General features: G+C 41.2%; 1 protein-coding gene and 1 non-coding gene across 4 annotated transcripts in view; both read left to right on the top strand.

The window, feature by feature from the left end:
- The window catches only part of arl15b (ADP-ribosylation factor-like 15b), a 95,636-nt gene that overhangs the window by 15,249 nt on the left and 53,967 nt on the right, over positions 1–26,420 (top strand). For all 3 annotated transcript variants that reach the window (XM_072714455.1, XM_072714454.1, XM_072714453.1), the window contains exons 2-4: positions 18,562–18,706; positions 19,098–19,157; positions 23,015–23,223. In XM_072714455.1, coding sequence (XP_072570556.1) covers positions 18,562–18,706; positions 19,098–19,157; positions 23,015–23,223 — 414 coding nt within the window. The remainder of the gene's footprint in view (positions 1–18,561; positions 18,707–19,097; positions 19,158–23,014; positions 23,224–26,420) is intronic.
- Positions 3,589–3,693, top strand: LOC111850011 (U6 spliceosomal RNA). The gene has a single exon (XR_002839687.1). It is a non-coding gene; the product is annotated as a U6 spliceosomal RNA (small nuclear RNA).

Genomic DNA, 26,420 nt, shown 5'->3' with positions numbered 1-26,420 from the left:
TGATAGCAAATACTGTACTTGGTGGTAGGATGTCATATTCCTACCAAAGGTATTAATATTCTAAGGGTATTAAGGTTTTGTCAGATTCTTTGTTTGTAAAAACAAAATACCATGAGCGATGTTTCTCATACCCCTCCTTTAACCTCCTTCACCACTTACTTCCTTGAGAATGTGGTCAAATTTAATGATCATAGTGATTTACAAATACGATTTTGGTTTCATTGACCTCCCCCATTTATTCTGAAGCCACTGAAATTTGTGCGTGTGGGAGGGCCTGGACTGGCCATGGATTTTTAGCCTTTTCATGCCACTTATTGGTCCCAAATCAAGGCTTAAATGTCAGCAAATGGATGATACAAACAATACAGTGATTTGTACAGTACTTCAGCTGTTCGGGTTCAATTGGCCCCGTCCCGTAGAAGGCCCCTTGTAATTGGGCCATTCCTCTCACCAATCAGGGGTGTGTGGTGGGGATACCTGCACTGTAGGACGGCTGCTTCTCGAAAGGCTCTGCCAGAATTTTGAAGGGTTTGATCTAAATTAATCGCAAAGGCAGAACATGTTGCCACCACAAGCTGCTTTTCCTTTTTGTTAAAATGGGGGAGACTTTCATTTTCTTATTTGCTTTTCTGTGATTCAGATGTTTGTGTCTGCGAATCTCCGCTCACCTGTCAGCCAGGGACATCACCGTCGAGGTTATTTTGATTCCGTTAATGAAAAAGAGAAATATGCACTCCTGGGAACTCTACAGATTTGCTGTACAATAACTGTCATTCTGACTAGCGTGATGTGTAATAAAACCTGTGTATGTTGATATAATCGGTAACGACAGTCCCTCTGAGTGTAATATCAGTGTGTATCCTCCAAAGTGATTTTGCTTTTGGGTCTCCACTTGTGGTGTGTAGCGTTCCATATTTCGAAATGCTTTGTTCTCACGCTTCTTTCAAGCAAAATGTTTTTTTTGAATATGTGCAACTGATTTTTTTCTTACATCTTTTTAAGTTAATCTCTTATGTTGCTCTTCTTCCCTGGTGGTCAATGGCTGTACTGTTTTGGCACTTGCTCTGTTCTATAAACTGTAAAAGTTGTCCTCCACCCATTCCTATCCATTCTTATCCACTCCTCTGTGTACATCACAGCAATGGTTTTCCTCGCTGTTTCCTTTGACTTTCTAAAGAATGAAAAGCCCATCTGGAATGTCGGAATCTGTAAGCACTCATTCTAACCTTACCACATTGCATTGCACACCATCAGCATTTCTTAAAATGGGCATGCCGTGCATATCTGTGTTCCCATCTCCCGTGTGTCATGGAAGCCACTCTTTCTCTTGCCTGTCATGCTCCTTTTTCTCACTGCCTTTGTCCCTGGGCTTTCGGGAGAACTGATCTGTTTCCTATATTGACCTGCTTGTGTTTTGCTCATTTCTGTGTGCTATACACATGTTTCCTGTTTGTCAGTGAGTCCATATGGCTTCACCTGTGCTTGTCTTGGCAGCCAGGACAGGGTACATTTTTGACAAGTTTGGCCATTTTCTTGTGTATTTTTAGAGGATGTGCCAATATTCCGAAACTTTCCTTATTTAGTTAGGAGGGTTTTGTGACGATATTCAGTAAATATATTTAAATGTCATTTAAATGGTTATTTATAAATATGTATTTTAACTTATTTAAACCATTATTTAAATTGAAGTTTAAATTATACCGTTAAACATTAAAATTATCTGTCAAAGTCACCCATCAAACTCAGTAGGTGGGTTCTAAACGAAATCTAACATCTGATTACATTACGAACTAAGTCACAACAGATCGATCTCACCTAGTCCATTAAATCCTCATTTATAATCATTTCCTGGGGCTGTATCACATCCTAACTTCCCAAAATCTTAAATAAACTCTCCTAACATTAGGACTGTTAAGCTGTCCTAACTTTCACTGGCCTCCACATACTGCATCTGGCTGCTGTTTCATTGCTTTTAGACAACGAATGAAATGTATGGTGCCCCATTACGGAGCCCTATCATGACAATAGCAGTAAAAAATTATATATATTGTGGCCATGTTTTAATATACAGATTCTCCTCTACTTACGAATGAGTTACGTTCCGAACGGCCGTTTGTAACTTGAAATGTTTGTAAGTCGTCATTTTAAAGGTATACACAAGTAGTAAGAACTAGGATGCTGGGAGTACGCACGCTACGCTGCTGCGCGGCGGGAGTAGCGGCCAGAAGTCATACTAGAAGGAATTGGCACGCAGAAAAAAAAAAATTGATGTTGCGGACAGGGATTGGGAGTCCGAGGAACACAATTTGGACTTACAGTCCTCTTCGTTTGTATGTCTGAAAAGTTCATAAGTTGAAAGTTTGTAAGTAGAGGAGCGTCAATATTGTTTGAACAAATTAATAAAATGTGGTCACGATTTAACTAAAACGAGGGAATGAATTGGTAAAACATGGGTATGATATATAAATTTTATTTATATGTCAAGAGCTGGGCTGCATAGTTATCTTCGAGTTAGGAAGTTTGGAAGCTTATATGACACACTTTTCCTATGTTAGGATAGGAACAATGACTTTGGAACTGTACATTGTAATGACACTTTGCATATTTCAGATCCTAAAGCTAGTTACCATGGATACCAAACAGTTAAGATAGGGTCTGCAAGACAAACAGTTATAAATGAGAATTGAGTTCACTAGGCAAGATCAATATGTTATTGTTCGCAATGTAACCAGTCAGATGTTACGTTTTGTTTGGAGTCCGCTGAGTTTGATGGATGACTTTGACAGATAAATTTAATGGTTGTGGGTAACCTTTAAATTGTGAGTTAAATAATAATTTAAATGACTTTTAATTATTTGTTGAATATTGTCACAAAACAGCCTCCATAATTTCAGATTCTAGGCTATGTTGTGCTACTGCTTTTCAGTCTTTTTACATGTGAAAGCCAAAGGTTTGTCAGCTTACTGTTATTTGTATTAAGGTGATGTGTAGCTGGTGCACAGTGTTTGGAGTGGGCCTTGCTCTTACGTAACGTATTGATCAAGTCAGCTGGGTATGTTTATGTGGACCGAAGTCCAAAGAATTAACCATTTCCATGAGTTTTATTTAATGACCATAAACTTAATAATTAGAATAACCATATTAAGCCACTTACTTGTAAACTCAAGGCTAAGGTTGACTTGTGTAACAGTTCATTTGCAGAATGTGGGTGGTTCTGATGAGTTGAGGCTGGCTTTGAAGGTGCTGGCATACTGATGGCTGGATTGAGTGTCTCGCCTGCAACCATGTCATGACAATGAGCAGTCGCTGAATTTAAGTCCTTATAATCTTTTTGATATTTAATGACTTTTTTCTTGTTTCATTACCATCAACTGTTTACATTTGCTACAGTCTGCCACATTTCTGTTGAAAATACATCCCCTTGAATATTTGGAGTTGCTCTTGCTTTATCTCCACTATCATTTTCATGAATATTAGTAAGAGATAAACATATCACGTGTTTCAAATTCAGTATTCTATCTATATTTGTTTTTTGTTAAGAACCAGACTATAAGTGTATTTATCATTGCTGTGGGTGGAGGGGTCTTAGCTTGCTATGGCTACACATGTGCTAAAATGGGAACAATACAGAGAAGGTTTGCATGGCCCCTACACAAGGTTGACATGCAGATTTGTGAAGAATTTCGTATTTTTGCCAAAGACCTGGATAGCTCATTTGGTTGAAGATCTCTGTTGTCGTACTGAAGGAACTGGGTTCAAATCCTGTATCAATTGGGCAGAGTGTTTTTACTCTTGCTTTTACAATTTGCTTTTGAGCAAGACCTTTAACCCCAACTCATTGAGAGACTATTTGACGCGGCTTTTTCAGTTGCATGTTGTTTTAGATGAAAGTGTCTGCTAAATGAACGTGCAAAAAGTTCCTGAAAAAGCTATAAAGCATGGGGTGACTCTTCAGTGGGAGGGGGGCTGATAACTCTATGGGTTGACGGAATGAAATAATGTATATCTTGGAGTTAAAGAAAAGACATCAAAAACTGAGCCTGATGGTAATATTGATCAGCTCTGCTCTCATCAGCTTTTTGGTGGTATTTATCCATTCTGTGTATTTCATATGTTTTTATTGACATTTGTTGATTTAATATTTTGGGAAATATATGTTCATATCAAAAACTGCCACATGGATTACTTTCGAGAAGTTAAAGTAGTGGGAATAATGAATTGGCTCCTGAGATTTTGTTACCTCGAACTTTAGCAGTGCTGGCTGAGCCAATGTAAGCCAGTGAGCAGCTGGTTGTGGGTAACTGGTACAGAGAGTGGTTGTTACCTGTATGACTTACAGCTACTGGAGATGAGGCTCATGGTGGTTTCACAGTTTTCCTAAAACAGAACTGGGGAATGCTGGTGACAGGAGAGAAGACACAGACACAGAAACGAGTTACATCTTCTGTATAACTTATAAATAAGATTTCATCAAATGATTGCTGGCTTTTGCTTTACCTTTACCACAATTAATCTTTACTCCATTTTCGGAAAACGGTCTTCAATTGAAGTCTTATGAGACAAGTGTTAGCAAAATACCTGAATAATAATTTGCTTATCATCAGATCTTGGATAAGCGGCTTTCCCCAGTGTCTTGTATTCAGGGAAATGCAGGGTTTAGATCAGGGATGCCCAACTCCAGTCCTGGGGAGCCGGAGCCCTGTGTAGCTTAGTTCTTTCCCTGTTCCACCATAAATGATTCAGCTCACGAGCTGTATGGTAATTAGCACAAGCAGTTGAATCAGGTGTGTTAAATGAGGGGAAACCCAAAAATGTGCAGGGTTCTGGCCCTCCAGGACTGGAGTTGAGCACCTCTGCTTTAGATAGATAGGAGCATGTCTGTTAAGGTGACAACACTTAGACGGTGGTATTTTTAGATATCGACTTGAATGTTTATTCTTCAGTGTGCCTCTACTCTTTGTTGTCATCATATTGAATATTTTCTATTGTCTGCACCTCATTATTGAATACAGCTGTTGGCTGCAGTCTACCTCGCTGTCCTGGACGGTTATCCTTTCCTGAGAGAAGCAGGGTGTTTGTTCCTTACATGAATAACTTCTGCTAAGTAAGCTGACCCCCACACCCCCCAACATAAAAATTAAACACTCTATCTGTTTAAATGTTTTTCTATTAATTACAGAAATCCATATAAATAAACAGCAGTTTGGGGGTATTGATTTTGGTTAAGAAATCAAAATTCAGTATTAACTTGCTTAATATGCGGAATGCTGTATACTGCTGGTGTCGGCTGGAGCTGAGAGACCACCATCTTGCCCCCAGCTGTTAACTGGGATTAAATAGTGAATCACAAACCCGGCCCTCTTGCATTCATCCCAGGAAAATCCCGTAATATAATTCCCATCATTCATCTCTTCACATTATGAAGCACTTTTATTCTTTCCATATGTTTGGTACTTTGTGGTGGTCAGGGGATCCCTTCTAAGCATGCTTTCAAGTTTTTCTCTCATGTTTTGTGAAAATCAACCAGCAGGTGGCACTGCATCTCCATACAACAGGGGTTGTTTATTCTTTTCCACTGAACCTGAGGCACTGAGATGCCATGTGGTAAAAGGTGGTAATTACACATCAAGGTCTCTGGTCTCTGCTGGCTTTTCAGAATAATTACTGACTTTCTCCTTAGGATCAATATAGTGTATCTGTCTATCTGGAGCTGCAATAAATATATTAAATACAATTAAATGATAAATTTGTATAGAATTTGTTTTTATTATAAGTGATTAACAAACTATACAAATCTATCTGGGCCCCTGTAAGTATAATTTTCCAAATAATAAAAGAAAATAGTACTATATAAATAATCAAGCAAGACTTTACTTGGTACTGGGGTGGTCATAATGCTTTAAGTTTAACTGTTTAATCAAAGTAAATTTAAAAAGTAGGTCAAAGTTTTTTTGTTAAGAAACTCATATATTCCCTTTAACCTAGTTCATCTGTGGGGCAGTGTTATGGAGAAGAGTGGGTTTGCAAGCTGTTGCGGCTTCTTAATGAAAACAATGCTAGATTTTTTTTTTGTCATGCATTTTTGCCTAATTGACTCTTTGGTGCTGGGTGGCAGGCACCCTCTACCCCTTCTACCCAAACTCAGCTCTTTGGTGGGGGGTGGACTTTGTAGGCATTCAGCTGCACCCAGCAAGAACTCCGGAAGCTCTTTGAAGCGAAGGCGACTGAGTGAAGCAACAATGGTCTCCATTATTGACAACCCTCAAACAGTCCTCTTTCTCTTTTGGACAGGAACTAGACACAGTTTGGAGGGAACGTACCCACAACCATCGAAGGGGGTATAGGTCCTCTGCATAATTAGCCTGACACAGTACAGTTCTGTATAATTGAAAATGTTGCCAGTATGGTTTGCATCTAACGACTCCATAAAAGGAATGTTACATTATTTGTGCACATTTACAAGGAGAAAGTAATGCTGGAATAGTAGATATTGCTTTTGGCAGAATGCAAAAATAATGTCATATATAGAATTATTATTTAGTATTATCATTGGGTCAAGCAAGGATTGAAAAGGGGAGGGATTAACCCCTACCCAGCCCAAACCTTAACCATAAGTAACCAAACAAATTTGATACTTTTGCCATTTTTACTTTTTTGATTTCATTCACAGATCTTTGTGGGGACCTGAAAATGGTCTCCACAATGTAATACAAACATAATCAACACACACAGTCAATAGCAACAGGCTGACATTTGTGCCATCACAAGAATCTGTAGAACACAGACAAACATTCTGCTCCCAAAGTGTTTTGTTTTTATTTTTTAATGTCATGGAGTTCCCTTTAATTATATAGCTCAGGAGCCTTCAGCCTTGGTGACAAATCACTTGTCCTCATCAAAAGCCATGTTTTTTGGACAAAATATTTAGGATGTGGTTGGAACAGGCCAATATTTGCTGGTTGGAAACACAAAGAATTTTCAAAGGACAAGCAGAACAGTGCACAAATATAATATAATATGATATAATGTAATATGTAATAAGCAGCAGCTTTCAGTTCTTTGAAGTACAGACTCATCTCTCAGGAGTTTGGCGGAACCTTTAGGTCGCTGCCATCGTATACAACTTGGTTCCTGAGCTGTTTTGAAAAAACTGGGCGTTAAGCTAAAACCTTTCATCACAGTTTGATTTCATCACCTGACTACTTCATTCATCAGTGGGGTTTTTTTTCTGTGTTGATTTTGAAGAGTGAAGTGGTTGAAGTGCTCTCAGGTGGACGGCCATCCTGTCCAGGGTGTGTTCTGCCACATGCACTGCTCCTCCTGTCCAGGGTGTGTTCTGCCACATGCACTGCTCCTCCTGTCCAGGGTGTGTTCTGCCACATGCACTGCTCCTCCTGTCCAGGGTGTGTTCTGCCACATGCACTGCTCCTCCTGTCCAGGGTGTGTTCTGCCACATGCACTGCTCCTCCTGTCCAGGGTGTTCTCTGCCACATGCACTGCTCCTCCTGTCCAGGGTGTGTTCTGCCACATGCACTGCTCCTCCTGTCCAGGGTGTTCTCTGCCACATGCACTGCTCCTCCTGTCCAGGGTGTGTTCTGCCACATGCACTGCTCCTCCTGTCCAGGGTGTTCTCTGCCACATGCACTGCTCCTCCTGTCCAGGGTGTGTTCTGCCACATGCACTGCTCCTCCTGTCCAGGGTGTGTTCTGCCACATGCACTGCTCCTCCTGTCCAGGGTGTGTTCTGCCACATGCACTGCTCCTCCTGTCCAGGGTGTGTTCTCTGCCACATGCACTGCTCCTCCTGTCCAGGGTGTGTTCTGCCACATGCACTGCTCCTCCTGTCCAGGGTGTGTTCTGCCACATGCACTGCTCCTCCTGTCCAGGGTGTGTTCTCTGCCACATGCACTGCTCCTCCTGTCCAGGGTGTGTTCTCTGCCACATGCACTGCTCCTCCTGTCCAGGGTGTGTTCTCTGCCACATGCACTGCTCCTCCTGTCCAGGGTGTGTTCTCTGCCACATGCACTGCTCCTCCTGTCCAGGGTGTGTTCTCTGCCACATGCACTGCTCCTCCTGTCCAGGGTGTGTTCTCTGCCACATGCACTGCTCCTCCTGTCCAGGGTGTGTTCTCTGCCACATGCACTGCTCCTCCTGTCCAGGGTGTGTTCTCTGCCACATGCACTGCTCCTCCTGTCCAGGGTGTGTTCTCTGCCACATGCACTGCTCCTCCTTGGGATGAGTTTCAGATCAAGCGGCACTTTGGATTCTAGAAATGGTCATAGAAAATAAATCGAGGGGAGTAAAATATGAAAAGCACAGCCAAATACAGCAGAGCTTGAAAGGCCAGTGCTGCAGTTAGTTATCGGAGAAAAACACGACTTAGTTATATTCATTAAAGGGGTCATAAAGGTTTTTTTCATGGTCCCAAAAGAATGGGAAATTTGTAACTTGTTCCTATCTCCTAGTCACAGTACATCTGTTCTTTTTTTATTACTATTTTTATTCCCAATTAGTCATTGATCGTTGATTACCCAAGGGCCCAAGTCATTTTAATGAAGTGATGGAATGGACTACAAAACATACAAACATTTATTTCAAAAGGGAGGAAAATCTTAAGATACCATTTGACATGTTTAGTTTTTTTTCTTGTTGCACTCTTATATTTAAAAAAAATAAATATTGTAAGCTTTGAGCTGCCAGCTAAGAACCAGCTGCATCTCCTCTCATGGCCGTATGGTGAGGAGGGAGACCAGCCCAGGATGCATATGGCTTCAGGAACGATCTGGGTAAGCGCGTTTGAAACTGACAACACATGCATCAGTATTTTGTGTGGTTTGAGAAGAAGCCGTATCCATGGTTATGTATCCAGTGATGGTTATAAGGTTTAAACACTGTCTGTGGCGGCTGTAAGGACCCTGTCCTTACCACTGCCGGTATTTAGCTACTTATTAAAGTCGGTAACACTTCCTGTTATGTAGCAATTAATTTGGCCACATAACAGGTTTATTTACGGTCTTGTGGCTCAAATAAAATATATGTAAAGTCTTACCAGTTACTGTAAAATCAATTTGGTCTGGATCATATATGAATATTTTGCCATTCTGGTATGTTGTCTTACTTTCCTCCTAGTGAAGAAGGTTGACATGAATAAACTTAAAGCATAACACGGTTTAATAATCTGCAAAGCCATGAATATTCCAGTTGGTGAGACTAAACCATTGGGATCTATTTTTTAAATACTTTTTTAAAAAAAATACGAGATTGAGACAAAAATATTGAATTTCTTTAAGTTCTGCTCTTATTTTTTCATACTAAAATGTTCTTTAATTTCTTCGTTCTCCGCTATTTTTCCGTAACCAGCAGCTATGATCTAAGCCTTCCCTCCCACATTTCTAGTGTATTAGAGGAGCTTATTGTGTGCTGAAAGCCTTTTGTGACCTGTTTGTATGGAACACCATTAGGAATCCTGTTCATTAAGAAATCAAATGTCCAGAGTCAATTTGCATAAAGCGAATTTGGCAGAATAAAATGCATTCTGCCATGCTAAAACAGTTCTTGGTCACAATGCAAAATTTCAAAAAACTCATTTATTTTGCAGTTGATGCCCATCTTTTTTAACAATGGCCCTCTAAAGGGTTGTTAGAGCGTGTCTTTTGTGTTTGACGGAAATGTGTTTATCTTTAAAACTTTCCCACACTTTAGTGGAAGCGGGGGCCAAAGATTTGTTTTTATTAAAAATTAGGCCTATCTGTGATACATAGAGATGCCGCATAAACATGCATTCTGGCCGACGTCGGGGCCCAAGCCCCCCGTGTCTCCGAGCTGGCACTCTTCCCCCGGGCCCTTGCATTTGTATCTAGGGGGCTTCAAAAGGGGGCCCCTCTGTCTTTGATCCTCCATCTCGGTGCAGAAAACATCTTTTCGGCTATATTGTGTTGGAAAACTAAAGGTTTTGACGCATTATGCTAATATGTTCGGGCTAATCACCCTTCCCCATTACAAGATTTATACTCCTAAATGCCTTGCGAACACTCCTGTGTCGCAGCCGGCCATCAGCCCCCCCTGCACTCCTCCCTGGCTCCCTCTCTCCCTGGCGTGCGGTAATGCTGAAGAGGACGCCCTCTGTGTGGCTGTGAATGCTCGGGGGGGGGGGGTGAAGGGAGGAGAAACATGAAAAAGCAGCTGTGGGTGGCCCTTCACTGGGGCGAGTCCGCACCCCCTTCTTTTTTAAAATTTTTATTTTTTAAATGAACTGCATTATTAATTATTGTCATGAAGTCCATATTGGTTTCTTTCGTGGCTCTCAGACAGAAAAATGTGTTGCCTTTGTTTGGGGATGATTCCTGTTATGTGGGCGTCTCCTTATGTACTCTGCTCCCAGACAGTACCGTCTGTAGGACCTGCTGGTTGGATCATATTTCTTCCCCCCTGCATCTTTACAACCCCTCCCCTCCCCACCCCCCGCCTTACTCTATGAGGGCTGCCCCACAAATGCTCTCCTGTATCTACTGGAAGTGCAGCACAGGCCTGAGATAGCAACATTGGGGTCCTACTTTCCCAGCGTCATTTACATTTGGAGCTGTACATCAGTGACCAGCACCCCAATATCTTAATGCTATCTGGGTTCATGGTCAGCTGTGTCCAAACCTCTTCTGAGATCTAGATATTTTGAGATATTTCATTCTAGACAGCATTTTAACCCCCCCCCCCCCCTTAAGTGTAGGCATATCCCCTCCACCTTATTGTCTAGTATATTTATTTCTTCTTGCTGAAAGTGGCTAAGGATAGTGGCAGAGGATGCTTGTTCGACAAAGGCAATGTTACCTGCTTTGATGCGTGCGTGAATTACACCGGTTACCTCTTATTGCCATATCCAGATGGTGCTACTGGGAACAAACAGGCCCACTGGTGCTACTGGGAACAAACAGGCCCACTTTCTCAATAGACTGTCTAGACTGGCCTCAGACCAGACAGATACAGCCTCCCATCAAATTAGCGTTTGTCAGATTTATGGTAATGGTTCACAACAGCCTTCCTGTCAGTGGCATCAAGATTTACAGCTCAGTCTTCCTCCCCCCCCCCCCCCCCGACCCCCATACCCCATCACTTCCTCGCATCTTGCTTTGCCCTGATTATAAACTTTTATGGCATATCCTAACTGCTAAAAAATAAACTATGTGTGCTGCTGTTTGGAGCAGATACTCTGTCCAGGAGCTGCAGTGCCGGGGTGAGTAGAGTGTCAGGTGGACTGTAGCTTGTTTGGATCTGTTATCATTCTGGTTAATGGGCAGAGAGGAAGAGGGAGCCCACGTATGCTGATTACTGGGGTTCTTCCATGTCTGCCTATGGAGGTAACCTGATACAAGTCCTCCGCTCAGTGGGATTCACCTTTCCATTCTCAGTCTAAATGTTTTTCCAAGGCTACTCCTCATCTTTGATCTTATCTTGGTCAGACAGGGAGTTGGAGCTACCATGTTTGGCTGGAGGTTGATGCTGGTTACTGTGTTGGGAGAGCAGGGTGGGCAGTGCTGTTGGCTAGGGGGGTAAATAACTGGTCTGTCCATAATGGATATACTTTGCCCTGCTTGTACCAGAATGGGACGCTTCTGCCCTGTCCCAGTCCCCCACCCAGGAAATGAGGTAGCGCTTCATCTCAGTAGAACAGCTGTACCGTGTGTCAAGTCATGGTCTGCTTTTCTTGTGTTATTCTAGAAGAATTTAAACCCTTCTTCATGTCTGTCCTCCTTCCTGCCTGTGAGATAAGCAGGGATGAAACCGAGGTACTGTCCTAATACTGTGTCCTTGTACTGTGTTATGGAGTATCGCATTACTTAGTGCCCTATTAGAAACACCTGTCCTCAAGGTGGTAGTGTCAGTGCAGACCAACCTAGCCAATTATTAATGGTTTAGTCATTGCTAAAAAATGCCATGCTGGTGGCGTGCTTCACCACCAACTTGGAAGGATCTGCTGGTAGTGGCCAAGCTTGCAATGCAAAGCCATCATGAAAAATTAGCTTTGTTTGTCAGTTAAAATAGTTTTTCTTTGTCCCACAGTTGAGGTTGCTATCAATTCTTTGTCTGTCATCTCCTTTTCAAGTTGCATAAGTCAATAGCTTCAATATATATGTGGAATTCCTGTTTAACAATTAAAATAATTAAGAAGACTCAAATTCAGAGACTTGTACAATTTCAATGTGTATCATTCTCGTGTATATATTTGTTTTCTCATTGTGTTCCAGCATTGAGGATGACAGAGAGCTAGGTGGTGCTGTGGATTCACTCATAAGCGTGTTTACCTGCGAGGGGGGCTCCTCTTTTGGGTACACCAACATGTTAATCGGGTTTCTTTCTTTGAGAGAGCAAAGAAAGCAGTCTACATTATCCGCTTTGGCAGTGCGTTTTGGTGCACAGAGACTGACGGTATATGTGTACTTGTTGCACCACATATATGCATGCCTAAGTGCACATCCACAGTGTAAATGTATTCTGTCAGCATTACTAGTGCTTAGGGACCAATTGTTCCAATGGAAAAATAACACTAGCAGAGCTGTTTCTCATTATAAACTATTTACTCAATTCACGTGGCCATTATGCAGACATACTTGGTCAAATGGTGATCTCATTTAGTCAGCCACTGGGTTTATCTAATTTACTGGAATATTCTGTCTGGTTGTCTCCAGCATGTGCCCATGTTTCACTCAGTTGGACCAAAGCCTGCTGGGCCATGAACAGGGCTAATCATTTGTGACTTTTGAATCAATGTTGTAGGTAAGTGGAGCTGAACAGTTTTGATGCATAAAACGGTGGGGATTCAAGGTCACGGTTGTAGCTGAACACATAGACTGATGCTGCATTAGCTTTTCTAAAGCAGTCATGTAGAACTACTTGTGAGTAACGTATATGAATTGGGAAGCTGGATGATTTACCTTATTGACAATATTTAGTAATCATGCTACTGGACTAGCTCTTAAGCTGCTAAATGCAATGTTGCCATTGTAGTGTTACAGAGGATACAGACTGTCAGACAGACTCACTCACTCAGTCCTGAAGGAAATTTAGGCTTCCAGTAGCTTGAAAAATACAGTGATACAGACGATAATATACATGGTAATACAATAAAACACAAGGATTGCGGATGTAGAGGGTGAAGAAGCTGTACAGGTCAAAGTGACTCGGATAATAATAGCTGCTATCATACATGTATGGGGTCCAGTTTGCATCCACGACACATAAAATTGTAGTTTTGTGATTTTTGACAGCTTCGTCGACAGGTTGTCTCAGGACGGGCATTGCAAATGATCAGCTAAATATTGCTTTCAAGAGCAGTCCAGGCATAGATCTGTTTCTGCACCAGTAGCTCTGTATGGGTAATTTTAGATTACCTGGATATGCTTGGTTTCTTCGCAAATGCCAGTAAAGCTACTGTTTCATCCTTCTGCCCTGTATTGGTTAAACTGTTACGAGGTCTGGTGTCAGAATGATGTTTTGCGCATTTAGTTATGTAATTAAAGTTTTCTGTTTCGGGCACCCCCAGGTATAGAAACAGGCATTCATCACACACTAACTTTTTCATGAAAGGCAGGAGGAAATTCAGTGTAATTATAAAATACCTTAAAATGTAAACAGGATGATATAGTGGCTAATGTTTGTGTTCTGGGTTATGCGTTGATTGAGCCTAGTGCCATCAGCAGAAAGTCGTCATGTTGGCATGGCAACATAGTTTCACGATTGTAAGGCTGATTTCTTAGCGTTCCCCCTCCTGCCATATCGTGACTCGCTCCTCTTCACCGCTTCCACACGTTGTCCAACACCCTGCTCCACTTGACGGCGGCCCGGAATGAAACTGAACGACAGTGACTGATGGGGGGTGGGGGGGTGGGAGAAATATGAATGAGTTCCCCTTTCCACAAACCCTCCCACCCGTGCCCCACAACACCATTGAAGGAAAGTCTGTTATGACTGTTGCTGGTGTGTATTACATACATATCAGTCAGTGGCCCTGTCCTGTTCCAGCTGGAGCCTCATATAAAAGGCTGTCATTCGGAGGATGATTGAGCTCTGCAGACAAGTGCTGGCCTTAGGCTTCCTCTGGCTGTCTGGATGGGCTGGCAGATAATGCCATGACCAGTCAATGTCAAATGGGGGTGATATTTCCTCCCCTACAGCCTTGGCCCAATCGCATTACATCCACTGCACCCATTCTGAAGCTCATATGAGTCTGGAGTCTTTTTGCAGTTGAATGCAGAATGCCAGACTTTTGTGCATGAGGTTGCCGGTCACTTTTTCAAATGGTATAAATGCAGCATGTCTAGTGTTGTCTTCCCCATTTTACTGTTAACAACCTGATGCCAAATGTAATGGTGACGTGAGAGCGACTGGTTGCTGATCAGTGTCCTGCATGGCTGTGTTGGAGAATCAGCAGCGGACAGCAATGACTGTTCATGTCAACACTGTGTGAATAATTTTCAAGAAATGAGCATTGGATTATCAGGAAAACAAGCATATTCTTGTTTAACAGTAATTGAAGCAGTCTCTCTTTCGTGAATAAAAGAGTAGATTTTTATAAAAATGCATACCCGGTTATTGCATAATTTGGATAAAGCAGAAGGCTTCTTTCCCAGAGGAAAGGGGGAAAAATGTTGGTCTCTAATTTTCTGCTCTGTTTCTCTGCTCTGTTTCTCCAATATTACGAGGGGATCACTTCAGAACAGCAGTAAGCCATGTCACTTCTAGTAATTTCAGCTTCCTCCTGATAGGAAATCGTTCTGGAAAATCCCAGGGAAGACCAGGTTGGGCCTAAAGAGCTCCTTTGATGTTGGCTCTTCCAGAATCGCCAGTGGGGCTAAATTTCTCCCTTTCAAGTGTCCCAGGATACGCTGAAATGACGTTACTATAAAATTCTAAATGACTTGTCTTACCACCATTTGTCAGAAATATGATTGACCATTTTTGTACCTCCAGGTATGCAATGTTTGTTCCAACAGACATTTTGTAATTTAGACAAGGCATTTTCTTGAGATTTTTATAGAAGTATTTTTTTTCAGTGAAATCACTATACAGTTCATCATTGAATAGATGTCATTAAAACACTGCTGTTAGGGCACATAATGCCTAAAATACTGCAATTAAAGACCGAATCAATATGAAGTCGGGTCAAATGGGGCTTTGTTGTGATACCAGCCATATTCAGTATACTGCACACAGTGACACAAAACTACGTGTAGATCCCCCCCCCCCCGAAACTGGTTACTTTTTTTAAAAGCAACCATTTCCAAGCAGACTTAGGTCATGGCTTGACAATCTAGTGAAACTATTGTAATGGTTAAGGAAAGTGGTTTGTCTCATTGCAGACTACCTTAATTGTAGTATTAATGATTGAAATAAACAAAAAGGGCAGAGGATGACTCAGACTTGGGGAGCCACTTGCTTGTTTGTGTAGCTCCGTATTGTTCTGTAGAGGTTACAATCGCATTGATATTTAATCCTGTGCTATTGCAGAGTGGATTTAGCGCAGCTGTGTCTGCTGTTCCTGGATATAATGTTGTTAAATCTTTGTTTGAGAGCCAGGACTGGCCGTCTGCCAGGCCGCTTAATTATGTCGGCTGTTTGATGTCTTGACATCTTTTTTTTTTTTTTTTTCCATCCTCTTTTTTTTAATTGTCAAACAGCATCTCGGGGGGTGTATATGGTGGACTTTTTAACATAGTGTGTTGTGCAATGAAGTGAGGCAGTGTAGGTAATATCAGCCCAGAATAATTCTTAATTTGCATAAAACCCAACTAATCAGCTTCTGTGACTGCAAAAAAAAAAACCAATGAGGTAATGTCTGGCAGCCTTTTTGTGGAGAGAAAATGAAAACATTTTAGTAAGGAGTGATTGATAAATTAGGAACTGAGCATCAAGCAGCTCTTATGGAAAGGACTTGGCAGCATTTTATATCTTGGGGCGGGGGGGGGTTGAGACTAATGAGTCACCACCTAAAAACTTTTCTTGCATCTTCTCATCACTATAGCAAATGGAACTGTTAACCCATTCTTATGTCACAAGTATAGATTTGTGTGAGGGGCTTGGAACTCCTCTGATTCCATGGAGATGCACTTACAGGGTTAAAGGGAGCGTGACGGCATGTAGGACAGAACCGAGGGTGCAATCGACGTGCTCCGTCAGGGTGACAGGATGGAGTGAATCTCACATTCTTGGAAGCGCTGGAATGAGGGCCTCTGCCTTCAGAATATTTGCTTTTCCCCTTTTTGAGCCTTTCCACCAAGCGTCCTCATAAATCACTTTGTCAGCTGATCAAGACGAGGCTGTCTGATGTCAAAGGGGGTAATGGGGGGGGTCGCAGGGTCAGAGGCTGGGCACTGTTTTCTTAATGCGACTGTTGTGAAATTTGCTTCCGTTTCTTCACTGTAACTAGTTTCTTGCCTGCCCTGTCCTGCAGTTTCCACCTATCCAGAGACGCTGTTTGATTTCCGGGTGGCAGTCAGTGTATGCATAGAACTGGGAGGTCTGGACATCTGTAAAGAATTACAGTTAAATGACAGAGATAAACCATTATCATTGGAGGTCTGGAAATGCAGTGCATGTTTTAAATTTGCACAATAAACAACATGACATTTTGTATTCTGCAGTCCACACATGCAATAATAATAATAATAATAATAATAATAATAATAATAATAATAAATTTGAACGATGCATATGTGCCTTTTGTGCCATGCAGTTACGATGTACGTTGCTTTGTGAGGCACTATAAAAACGGTACAATATGTAAGGACTTTCAAAGTTTTAAATCTGCTTTGAAAGGACTCATCTGTTAATGGGAGCCTCTCCATGAAATATTTTGTTGCGACATGAAAACGGAGCTGAGAAATAAACCGCAGGACTTCACCTGGAGACTCGCACTGCTTGTGTGTGCCGCCGCTCTGATTTTCCCCGCTTCTGCCGCCGCGGCCCTCGCCAGCCGAATCAGCCACCCGGCTGCCGATATTAAGAGGCCGTCTGGCTGACAACCTGCATGCTGTGTCTGCTGCCAGAGATGTTTCCTCAACAGCTGCATGCCGCCTCTTTTTTTGGTCAGCTCCTCCTGGGACAAAGAACATGCCGTAATCTGTGCTGGAGGGCCGCTGGCTGGCTGCTGGGGGTGTTTGTGGTTGTGGCCATGAATTCCCTGCATTGCCGGTACCATCAAGGCCCCTTCCCCCCCCTCAGAGATTTAGCATTGTGTGTTTTTTCCCCCTCCCCTATTTATCATGTGCTCTAAATTAAGGCCTCCTGAAGCTGTGCTTCATTTTGGCTGTGGCCGCTGATGTTTGGGCTGTGTTATGGACGGCCTGCTGAAGCTGTGCTTCATTTTGGCCGTGGCCGCTGATGTTTGGGCTGTGTTATGGACGGCCTGCTGAAGCTGTGCTTCATTTTGGCCGTGGCCGCTGATGTTTGGGCTGTGTTATGGACGGCCTGCTGAAGCTGTGCTTCATTTTGGCTGTGGCCGCTGATGTTTGGGCTGTGTTATGGACGGCCTGCTGAAGCGGTGCTTCATTTTGGCTGTGGCCGCTGATGTTTGGGCTGTGTTATGGACGGCCGGGCTGAAGCTGTTTATGGCGAGTACACAGCAGGTGTGGCGTTTGGCCCTTGGTCATTTCTTCAAAAGATAGGAGATGGGATGCCTGCCCCATGCATGAGCCTTTCCTATTGTTTTTCCTTTAATTGTTTTTATCGTGAACAGAAACATGCAATATACCTTTAACATTATGTGTGCAAGCATGAGCAGAAAAAAACTGTAAGAAGTTATGGAGGAAACAAAATTAAAACATTCCATGAACATAAAAGATTAAGCCTGAAGCCCTCAATAAGTCTTCTTTTTGACGGACAGCCACAGACATTAAACGCTTTCGTACCTTTTTGTTTAAATGCTGAGATTTTCCTTTGGCCTGTAGACAAAAGCCCTACTACCTGAGGCAAGAGACTGAGCTGCAGACATTTTGAGAATGCATGGTTGATTAAATAGTCCAATTGACTTGATTAAACAGGTGTGTTCTCCTGGTTTCGGGCAAAGGAGTAGTTGTATTAACTAATATAGACTAGCGATGTTAATGTCAGTAATCCGATGATTACTGTCAGGATAATATTTCTACGTTTCTGTATATCTGAGGCATGTGTGTAGCACAGCAGTTATAGGACTGATACTAATCCTATGGTTGCAGCTTCAAGTCAGCAGGAAGGGCTGGTCGCTGGTTCCACTCCATAGTGTAATTAAACCACAACTGATCCAGTAACAGAATACTTAAAACCTTAGATCGTATTTAAAAGCATTTCCGCACATTTTCTTAATTCCCAAGAAGAGCATCCAAGTTGGCCCTATCAGAGCAAGCCTTATTCTCTTAGCATCTGATCCTTAAGGTTCCTTGGTCAGGGACTTGCAGGGACATCTTCTGAATGACCAAAAAACTGGCTGCCTCTATCTTTCTGAGACAGCCGCTTTATAAGAAAGATTCTTGTTTTAATTGTCTTTTCTCTCTCTCTCTCTCTCTCTCTCTCTCTTTTTTTTTTGCATTTACACCAGTGTTTCCGAGCACTGTGCTGCAAAGGACCTCCGCCACCAAGACCAGAGTATGACGTGGTATGCATAGGCCTGACAGGAGCCGGCAAGACCAGCCTGCTCTCCCGCCTCTGCAGTGAAGACACAGACAACATTGTGCCAACTACAGGTGTGGTGACCACTTACCACAGTCCCCAGGAGACAAACTAGTCACCCCTTTAAGGCCACATGTCTTCACTATCTACTGCCTAAAATGCTAAATACTGGTGATGCGTGAGTTTGCAGAAGCATTGCGACTTGTGTGTTGGCTTCGTCACTGCATGTCAAACTACACGTTGTGTTGGCCTTTGAGCATACATTTTATCTAACTAAAGATATCTTTGTGTGTTATAACAAGATATTTTAAATGTCCTGTCATGTTTGGATATTTTTTCACCTTTGCTGAAGCATCTTGTTACTGTAGAACACTAGATCACTATGATTTCTTTTATTATTTCTATTTTTGAAGTTTATAACTGTGTTCAAAACCTTATTCTTTATCACTTTACAATTTTCTTTAGGTTTTAGCATCAAAGCTGTGCCATTCCAGAATGCCATCCTGAATGTAAAGGAACTCGGAGGTAAGTTTTATTGAGCTTAAAATTTAAGTTAATTTGTGCCAGTGTTAATCACTAATAGGAATTCTATACTCTATGAGCTGATTTTCTTTTCTTATGAATAAAACATTCTAAATATAACAAGTTACTTGAATTTATACTTGAATGGTTTGATATTATGATTTATGTTGCCATGCTTGTCTCATCCAGCTAGTCCAGCCTAATTAGATTTGAGATTTATGAAAGTTTAAGAGAGTAATAGACCATGCACTCCTCTTGCACCTGCACTGAGTCCTGGTGAGGCCAAGACAATATTGTAAACAGCACAGGGCAAAGGCAGGAGCAGACTTTGGACAGGATGCCAGACAATCCCAGGGCGTGCACACGCACATACTTTCACAATATAGGCAATTTACCGACCCAGTGTTTCTTAACTGCATGTGTTTGGACTGCGGGAGGAAACCTGAGTACCTGGAGGAATCCTATGCTTGTTCTCTATTGCTTTTAAAACCGCATCTGCTCTGGGGTCTGTGATCTTTTTTTTGTTTCTGGTAAGTTTCAGAATGAAATGCACAGATGAATAATATAACGTTACATGTAATGTTGTATTGATGTATAAAGGATCAGTACAGGCCAACTGATGTTTGAGCTACACCTCCATATCTAAGTTGGCACATTCTTCATAAGCGTTCAGATGTATTAGACAGATCGAAGGGGGGAGGGGTGGCATGTCCCTAGATGGTAATAATATCCATATATCAGTACTGCAGTTAAATGTTACACAATGATTGTTTTGGCAAATGTGATGTAATATATGGAAGGCATAGTGTCACTGCAAAACTCCTGAGCATCATTAAGTAGTAAAGAATTGAAGGTGTTTGTACCTAAAGGTACATAGACACTTAAAGTCACGTTGTACCAATCATGAGGATTTTGCAGCATGAGATGACTGTAGTGAGCAGGAGGCTGTGATCAAGCTATCTGCAATGCATGTGCAACTGCTGGTGGGCAGCTGGATTCAATGTGATTGCTATTGATTTGGTACTTAGAATATATAATCTCAAACATTTTATGAATATATAAAGTGAATGAATTATATGATAAAAAAAAAAATCCTAAATGTGAATAGTTTACATTGCTGCCTTATTTAATTGATGCAAAATGTTGTTTCCAAATGAGGAAAATAGTGTTTTTTTTAGTGAAGTAGCATGTGTACAAGTAGACATTGTATAAAATATCAAAAACTTTTGTCTCAGTGTGAGACGACGCATGATCCCTTCTCCCCTGCATGTGCCATACCCACTGGGGAGGCCGATCCCACCCCAAACAGGATGTCTGAAAACACTTTTCTTATACATTCTTTCTTGGGAGAACAAAAAAAAAAGTATTTTCTGCAAGCATGTGGTTTCTTTTATTGTCAAAGGTTATGGTGATGCGATTTTTACTGATACGTCATCTGGTCAAGTTGATCTTGTTTCCAAAGTTCAACAAATTCAGACATGAAATAATTTATGAATTTCTGTTAGGAGCAAACAAGAACTTTTGATAACTGATACCTTTTAACTTAAATGTGGTTTATGTGAACACCAATATGGCGTAAACAAACATAATTAAGTATGTTTGGATTAAGTACATGTTTAGATTCTCTAGATTATTCTGCAAGTGCCTGCTGCTGGCATTTTTGGCACAATTGTAGACTTTGTTCTTAATTTAACTTCAAAAGAAAAAAAAAACAGAACTGTGGCCAATAATATGAAGATTTGTGTAGTACAGTGTTAAGATGGCATTTGCAAATGCTCTCAAGGTTGTGAATGAGTAAGTTTTATGTAATTTCATCAAACATTCTGGTTGTACTTGTAACGGCTCTATTTCTGATATACTTCTGTCACAAGAGAAACCACCTTGACCAGTGATTTGACACGCAAAAGCATCTCCAAATGGCTTGTCATATTTGCTTTAAATGAGGTCTTGTGATACAGGGATGGGAGTAAGGAGTAGAGATCTTATTTAGATTTGTGAGTGGAGAGAGTTTTACTAGTACAGAGTGGGGGGAACAGGTGTTTTCAGGTCTCTGTGCGTTTTCTGGGTCTAGAGAGAACCAATCCCAGTTTTAATGAAATTCTTTGGACTCTCTGTTTGAATTATTTCGTTGTATAGGCCTACATTAGGAATCTTTTTATATATTTTGTGGATTTGCAGATATCTGATAAATGGCACATTCTGTCTGGTTATTAAGGCGATTGATGTGCTCTAAATTCAGTTTATCTTCAGCACTGGGGAACACTTATGGTTTGCATGGTTGTTTATGTAAGTGAGGATATTTTAATTAAAACAAAAAATGAAAATGGAACAGAATGATTGTCCTTTATCAAAATCATCTACCTTGCTCTTTGGGACATGAAAATCTGCCTTTTACTGACAAATGCTCTTGCCTGGAGTGACTTGATACTTCTGTTTCCATCTCGAACAGTTACTGTTGAGTGACTATTAATGTTCTGTACTACTGCTGCAGACTACTAAATTGTTCCCAGGTTGTGCTGGAAAATGTGGTCTGTGGTTTTCTTTTGGAACCATAGCGGAAAGACTTTCATTAAAAGTTATAAAATAAACAAACTTGTGTGGTTATCTTTTAATATTTTCTATAATTGCCTATTGCCTGTTTTGTAACTGCACAATTAGATCTGTTTACCCTAAGCTTTGTATCCACTTGCATGTCTTTAGCATATAAATTTTGTGTAGAAATATATATCATTTTCAGGTGTTCATTTCTTGCTATTATATCCAGTGCAGTTTATTCATTTATGAATGAGACATGACTTCTCTTTTAACTTTAAGGACTGTGTAAAATTATATATGTTTATTATTTAGTAGTGACCAGTAGGTGGCAGTGATGAGAAGCTGTGAATATTACAATGTTAATGATGAGCAATTAAAAAGTTATTTTTTAACATACATCAGAGGGAAAGTTGGAGATCTGTAGTATGCAAAAATTGCAAGTAGACCCTTTGGAAAAGGGCTTACCGAAACTCTGGCTAACAGGAAGTTTTAAGCAGGAAATGATAGATCCATACTTTGTCTACTATACTATAGACACAATTTACAGTGGCTATCATAAGAGTCTTGAAAATGATTAACATACAAGCTATGGAAAATCCAATGTTATCCAGATTTTCTTTGACGTGGAAACACTTTGTGGATTTCTCTGAACTTCACTGTTATCTCCCAGTTGAATTTCTAAGTTATGCCTAAGTTGGAAAACATTTTAAGTATAAATTCTCATCCAAGAAGCACAGCAGAATTGGGATTATTTTTACTAGGGGGTTCAAAACATTATTGCTGCATTTGTGGCTGCCTTTATCATTTTTTTAAATGATGTCAGATGTGGGAAATGGCAGTTTTTTTGCTCAATTGGTGAAAATGTTTGAATATTTTCATAGCCTCTGTGTCATCATGTACATAATAACAAAACAACTGTGACCAGCCTGCTTGTAAATGAACAGGTTGACTTTATCACAAATGATTTACTCCAGCAATAAATAAATGGCAGTGCCAAATCACATTCTGATGAAGCTCTGATTTTCTCTATCGGTTTGAGCCATATCAGTTGTTTGTAATAGTCCTTTTATCATCCTGATGGTATTCAGTTGTGGGGTAAAACTCTTTGATTGCCATCCCACCCCATCCCCCTCCCAGTCCATACACACACAATTTTGGATGTGCAAGTTCACCTATTTATTACTTTTCACATTCCCACCTTCTAAGACTAATAAATGGCTTAAATCGTGGCCACGATACGGCCATTGACGCTTGGCGCGACGCTAATGTGGATCAGATGGCACCTTCTCCACGGCGCATAACATAACCCTTGCCCTGTTTTTTAGGAGCTGACACTATCAAGAAATACTGGAGTCGCTACTATCAGGGATCCCAGGGAGTTATCTTTGTCCTGGACAGCGCCTCCTCGGAGGAGGACCTGGAGGTAGCCCGGGCGGAGCTTCACTCAGCCCTGCAGCACCCCCAGCTCTGCACGCTTCCTTTCCTGATACTGGCCAACCACCAGGACAAGCCCGCCGCACGCTCCGTGCAGGAGGTAACTTTCCACACCAAATATAGAGCTGGGGCGCCCTCGCGGCTGGCCCGTTTCCGCCGGCGACACGGTGCGGCCTCCCGCGCGGCGGCAGGGCCTGTGTGCGCGTGTGCTCTCCGTCAGATGTTCGCGCGCCGGCCGCACTGGATTTATGGGAGAGGTTGGGAATGGTCTTAGTCAGTCACAACGCTGGCTCGCCACTCTGTAACGGGCACGGCATCATGGCCACCACCTCCGTCTGCCCCATGCCGCCACCCAGCCCAGAGTGTCACACAGCAGGGGAGTGTGGAAATCAACATGGCGCTATGCTGCTTTCTGAAAAATCGCCTTTTCCTACACGGTGACAAGACTCGGAGAACAAAAGCATATTACTTGAGAGAGAGAGAGAGTGAGGGAGGGAGGGTGGAATGTGAGCGTGTCCCTGTATTAAGGGGGCGTGGGAGAGCTGCCAGACGCTCTTATGGTGAGATGTCTGGACTCATGAGCGCTTCGCTCCCCAGTGTCAGTAAAATGCTGTAAATAGGCTTTAAACTGATCTGTTTTGAGCTCCTCGGAGAGCAACTAAACAGGCAAGGAGTTGATGACATTTTGTAAAGCGACTGTTTCCTTAAAGCTCAGATCACACACCTGTGCTCACATGCAGCCTAAATACAAAGCATGTGTGATCTAAGTTTTCCAGTAACTCCATAGGGTTGCTAAGAACCTAAAGGATTGATCCTAAGCTTTCCTGTAGCGCACTGAGAAAAAAGAAACAGTCACTGGGTTCATCTGAGTTCAGCTGGGGGGTGATGGGAGGTGGCTCGCTTAAGTCACATTTTACGGCGTAAGGGGGAAACATTATTTTATGTTCAACATGGCTGTGTGTTAAATGCGAACCATTTCTGCGCATGCTTCTTGGGGATATTGGTGTCATCCAGTTTTCAGTTTACGGCCAACATACTGAAATGGGCACCACTGCATGACCATGTTTGGTTTTTCCTTTTTTGATACTTTGTTGTTTTTTCATTTTTCTTTTTGCATGTTGCTTTTTCTACAGTGTTAATTTAATCTATTGGTTATACTGAACTGAGTGATTATTCCACAACTGGAAGTTTGAGGCATTTAAAATTTAGAATAATGGAAAAAAAAATTCCCAGCTTAAATGTTAAATGATTACAGGCCAAAATGAATTAATGAACATCTCCTGCCGGTGCTGTGCCGCTGGAGCTTCTATGTAAAGACCGTGCTTCGATTTCAAACACTCCAGTTACAATGAATTGAGGTTTTGATATAGTTGTTGTCTGGGTAGCTTTTTAAACATCTAGGTCTTTGTTAATTGCTACTTTAAAAGCTGGATCTCATTAATAAATTTCCTGATGCCAGCCATTTGAAGTGCATGCAAGTTTGTTCTTGTGTTAGTAACAAACTTGTTCTTATAACTATATGGGCAAATTTTCAGGAAGCCTGAATTGATCTAATTCTGTTTTATCCAGTTTTAATTCTTGAGCATTTCTGACATGAGTAATTCTCGAGTCTAGCAAAAATGGAATATGTATTATTGCCACAACATCTGCTTGATAATGAAACATTAGCTGGTGTTATGAGATGCGGTGCTAGCAGCCTTCATGCCGTGGTTGAGAAAAAGCATTGGAATTAAATATATAAATGAAGTATTACTCATTAAACAAGTTTTCAGTCAATGTAATAAGTAGCCCGGATTTTAATATTTACTACTGGGAGTTAAATTAATATGGGACTGAAGCTAAACTAGGAGAAGTCCAGATTTTCCACATGATCCTCCCATTTGACAAAATACAGAATGTTCTTTTATAGCAAGTTTTTTACTCATTTAAAATCTTTAAATATACTTGAACTTGCAAAATGGTTATAGAATCCTGTTAAAAATGGTGTGTTAAATGATGGGCTTTTTGACAAGTTAGGGATTTAGTTTTTTCTGTGATCATTTCGGTATTTTCTGAAAAATAAAATCCACACATTAGTTAATAGTCAAGCCTAGCTTACGGACTACATTGGTACATTGGTAGTGTGCAGTTACCATTGGTAGCTTTTAAGGGGTTCTGTGTACACTGTGATAAGTTATGTGTTTTTAGCATAAATTTCAACAATGAGGGAAGCACTGAAATTCTTTTGATAGAAACATTTGGTACAACAGTATTAGATGTTTGAGAGACATTTATATTCATGAAAGAAATCACAAAGTAACATTCATTTGTATCATGCAACTAATGTACAGTACTGTACTTACAAAAGGACATTTTCTAATACTGAACAATGGAAATCAAATTCCTGTAACAAAAATGTACATGGATCTTGAATCTGACATGTCATTCATTTATTTGGATATGTAGCCACCCTTCTCCATCACTAACACCAGATTGTCTTCTGTAATTTTAGTGAAAACCACAACCTGATGCTTTGAGAAACCTTTTGTGCAGCATCTTGCAGTCGCTTCCAAAACATTGCTATTGTTGTATTGTTTTCCCATTAGCGTACCTTCACTGTTTTAGAATAGCCCAGAAGTTCTCGATGCAGTTGATATGAGGTGAATCACCGAGTCACTCCATAATCCTTTTGTTTTTGAGCACTTTTTATTGTAGTGTTTTGAATCATATATTGTCTTGCATACCTATCAGCCACGGGCCTAAACATCAGCTTCATTAGTGGTAGTTTTCACTGTCAAGCCACAGCTCTTTCCTGATTCAGTATTCAGATCTTTGCAAGCCCAAACCAAGCACTTTTCTCAGTGGTGTCTTTTTTTACAAACATTATTTTATTTAGTGGAGGTCTTGTGTTCTTTTCCAGAACATGGGAGCATGTGGCTCTATATGAAGTGGGAGATGTTTGAGTTCCACATCTTTGAATGTCTGTGAAATGGACCTGAGTGGATTTTTTTGATCTGTGGTTCGCCTGCAACAATATCACGTCAGCTTAGCTTTCCAGAAGAGGCCTGTAAACATATAGTGAAACCTTCACTGTGGTTTTTCATCCCCATTTTGACTGTGTAATCTGTCAAAATGATTAGCATATTAACTTGGCACACCAAAATATGCTCTTTTAATGACTGCCATGTGGCACACACAGTTCAGGCAAACTTAATGAGTGTCACCTGTTTCAAATAGAAAACATAACTATAAATTGCTGGATTTTCCTTAATATGAGAGTTGATGGGAATAAGGTGTTGCGTAATTAACTTAGCAGAA

Source organism: Paramormyrops kingsleyae, chromosome 7 (genome assembly GCF_048594095.1).
Source record: "Paramormyrops kingsleyae isolate MSU_618 chromosome 7, PKINGS_0.4, whole genome shotgun sequence".
NCBI lineage: Eukaryota > Metazoa > Chordata > Actinopteri > Osteoglossiformes > Mormyridae > Paramormyrops > Paramormyrops kingsleyae.
Note: the sequence above shows the minus strand (reverse complement) of the source record. Positions and strands in the feature narration are given on the sequence as shown.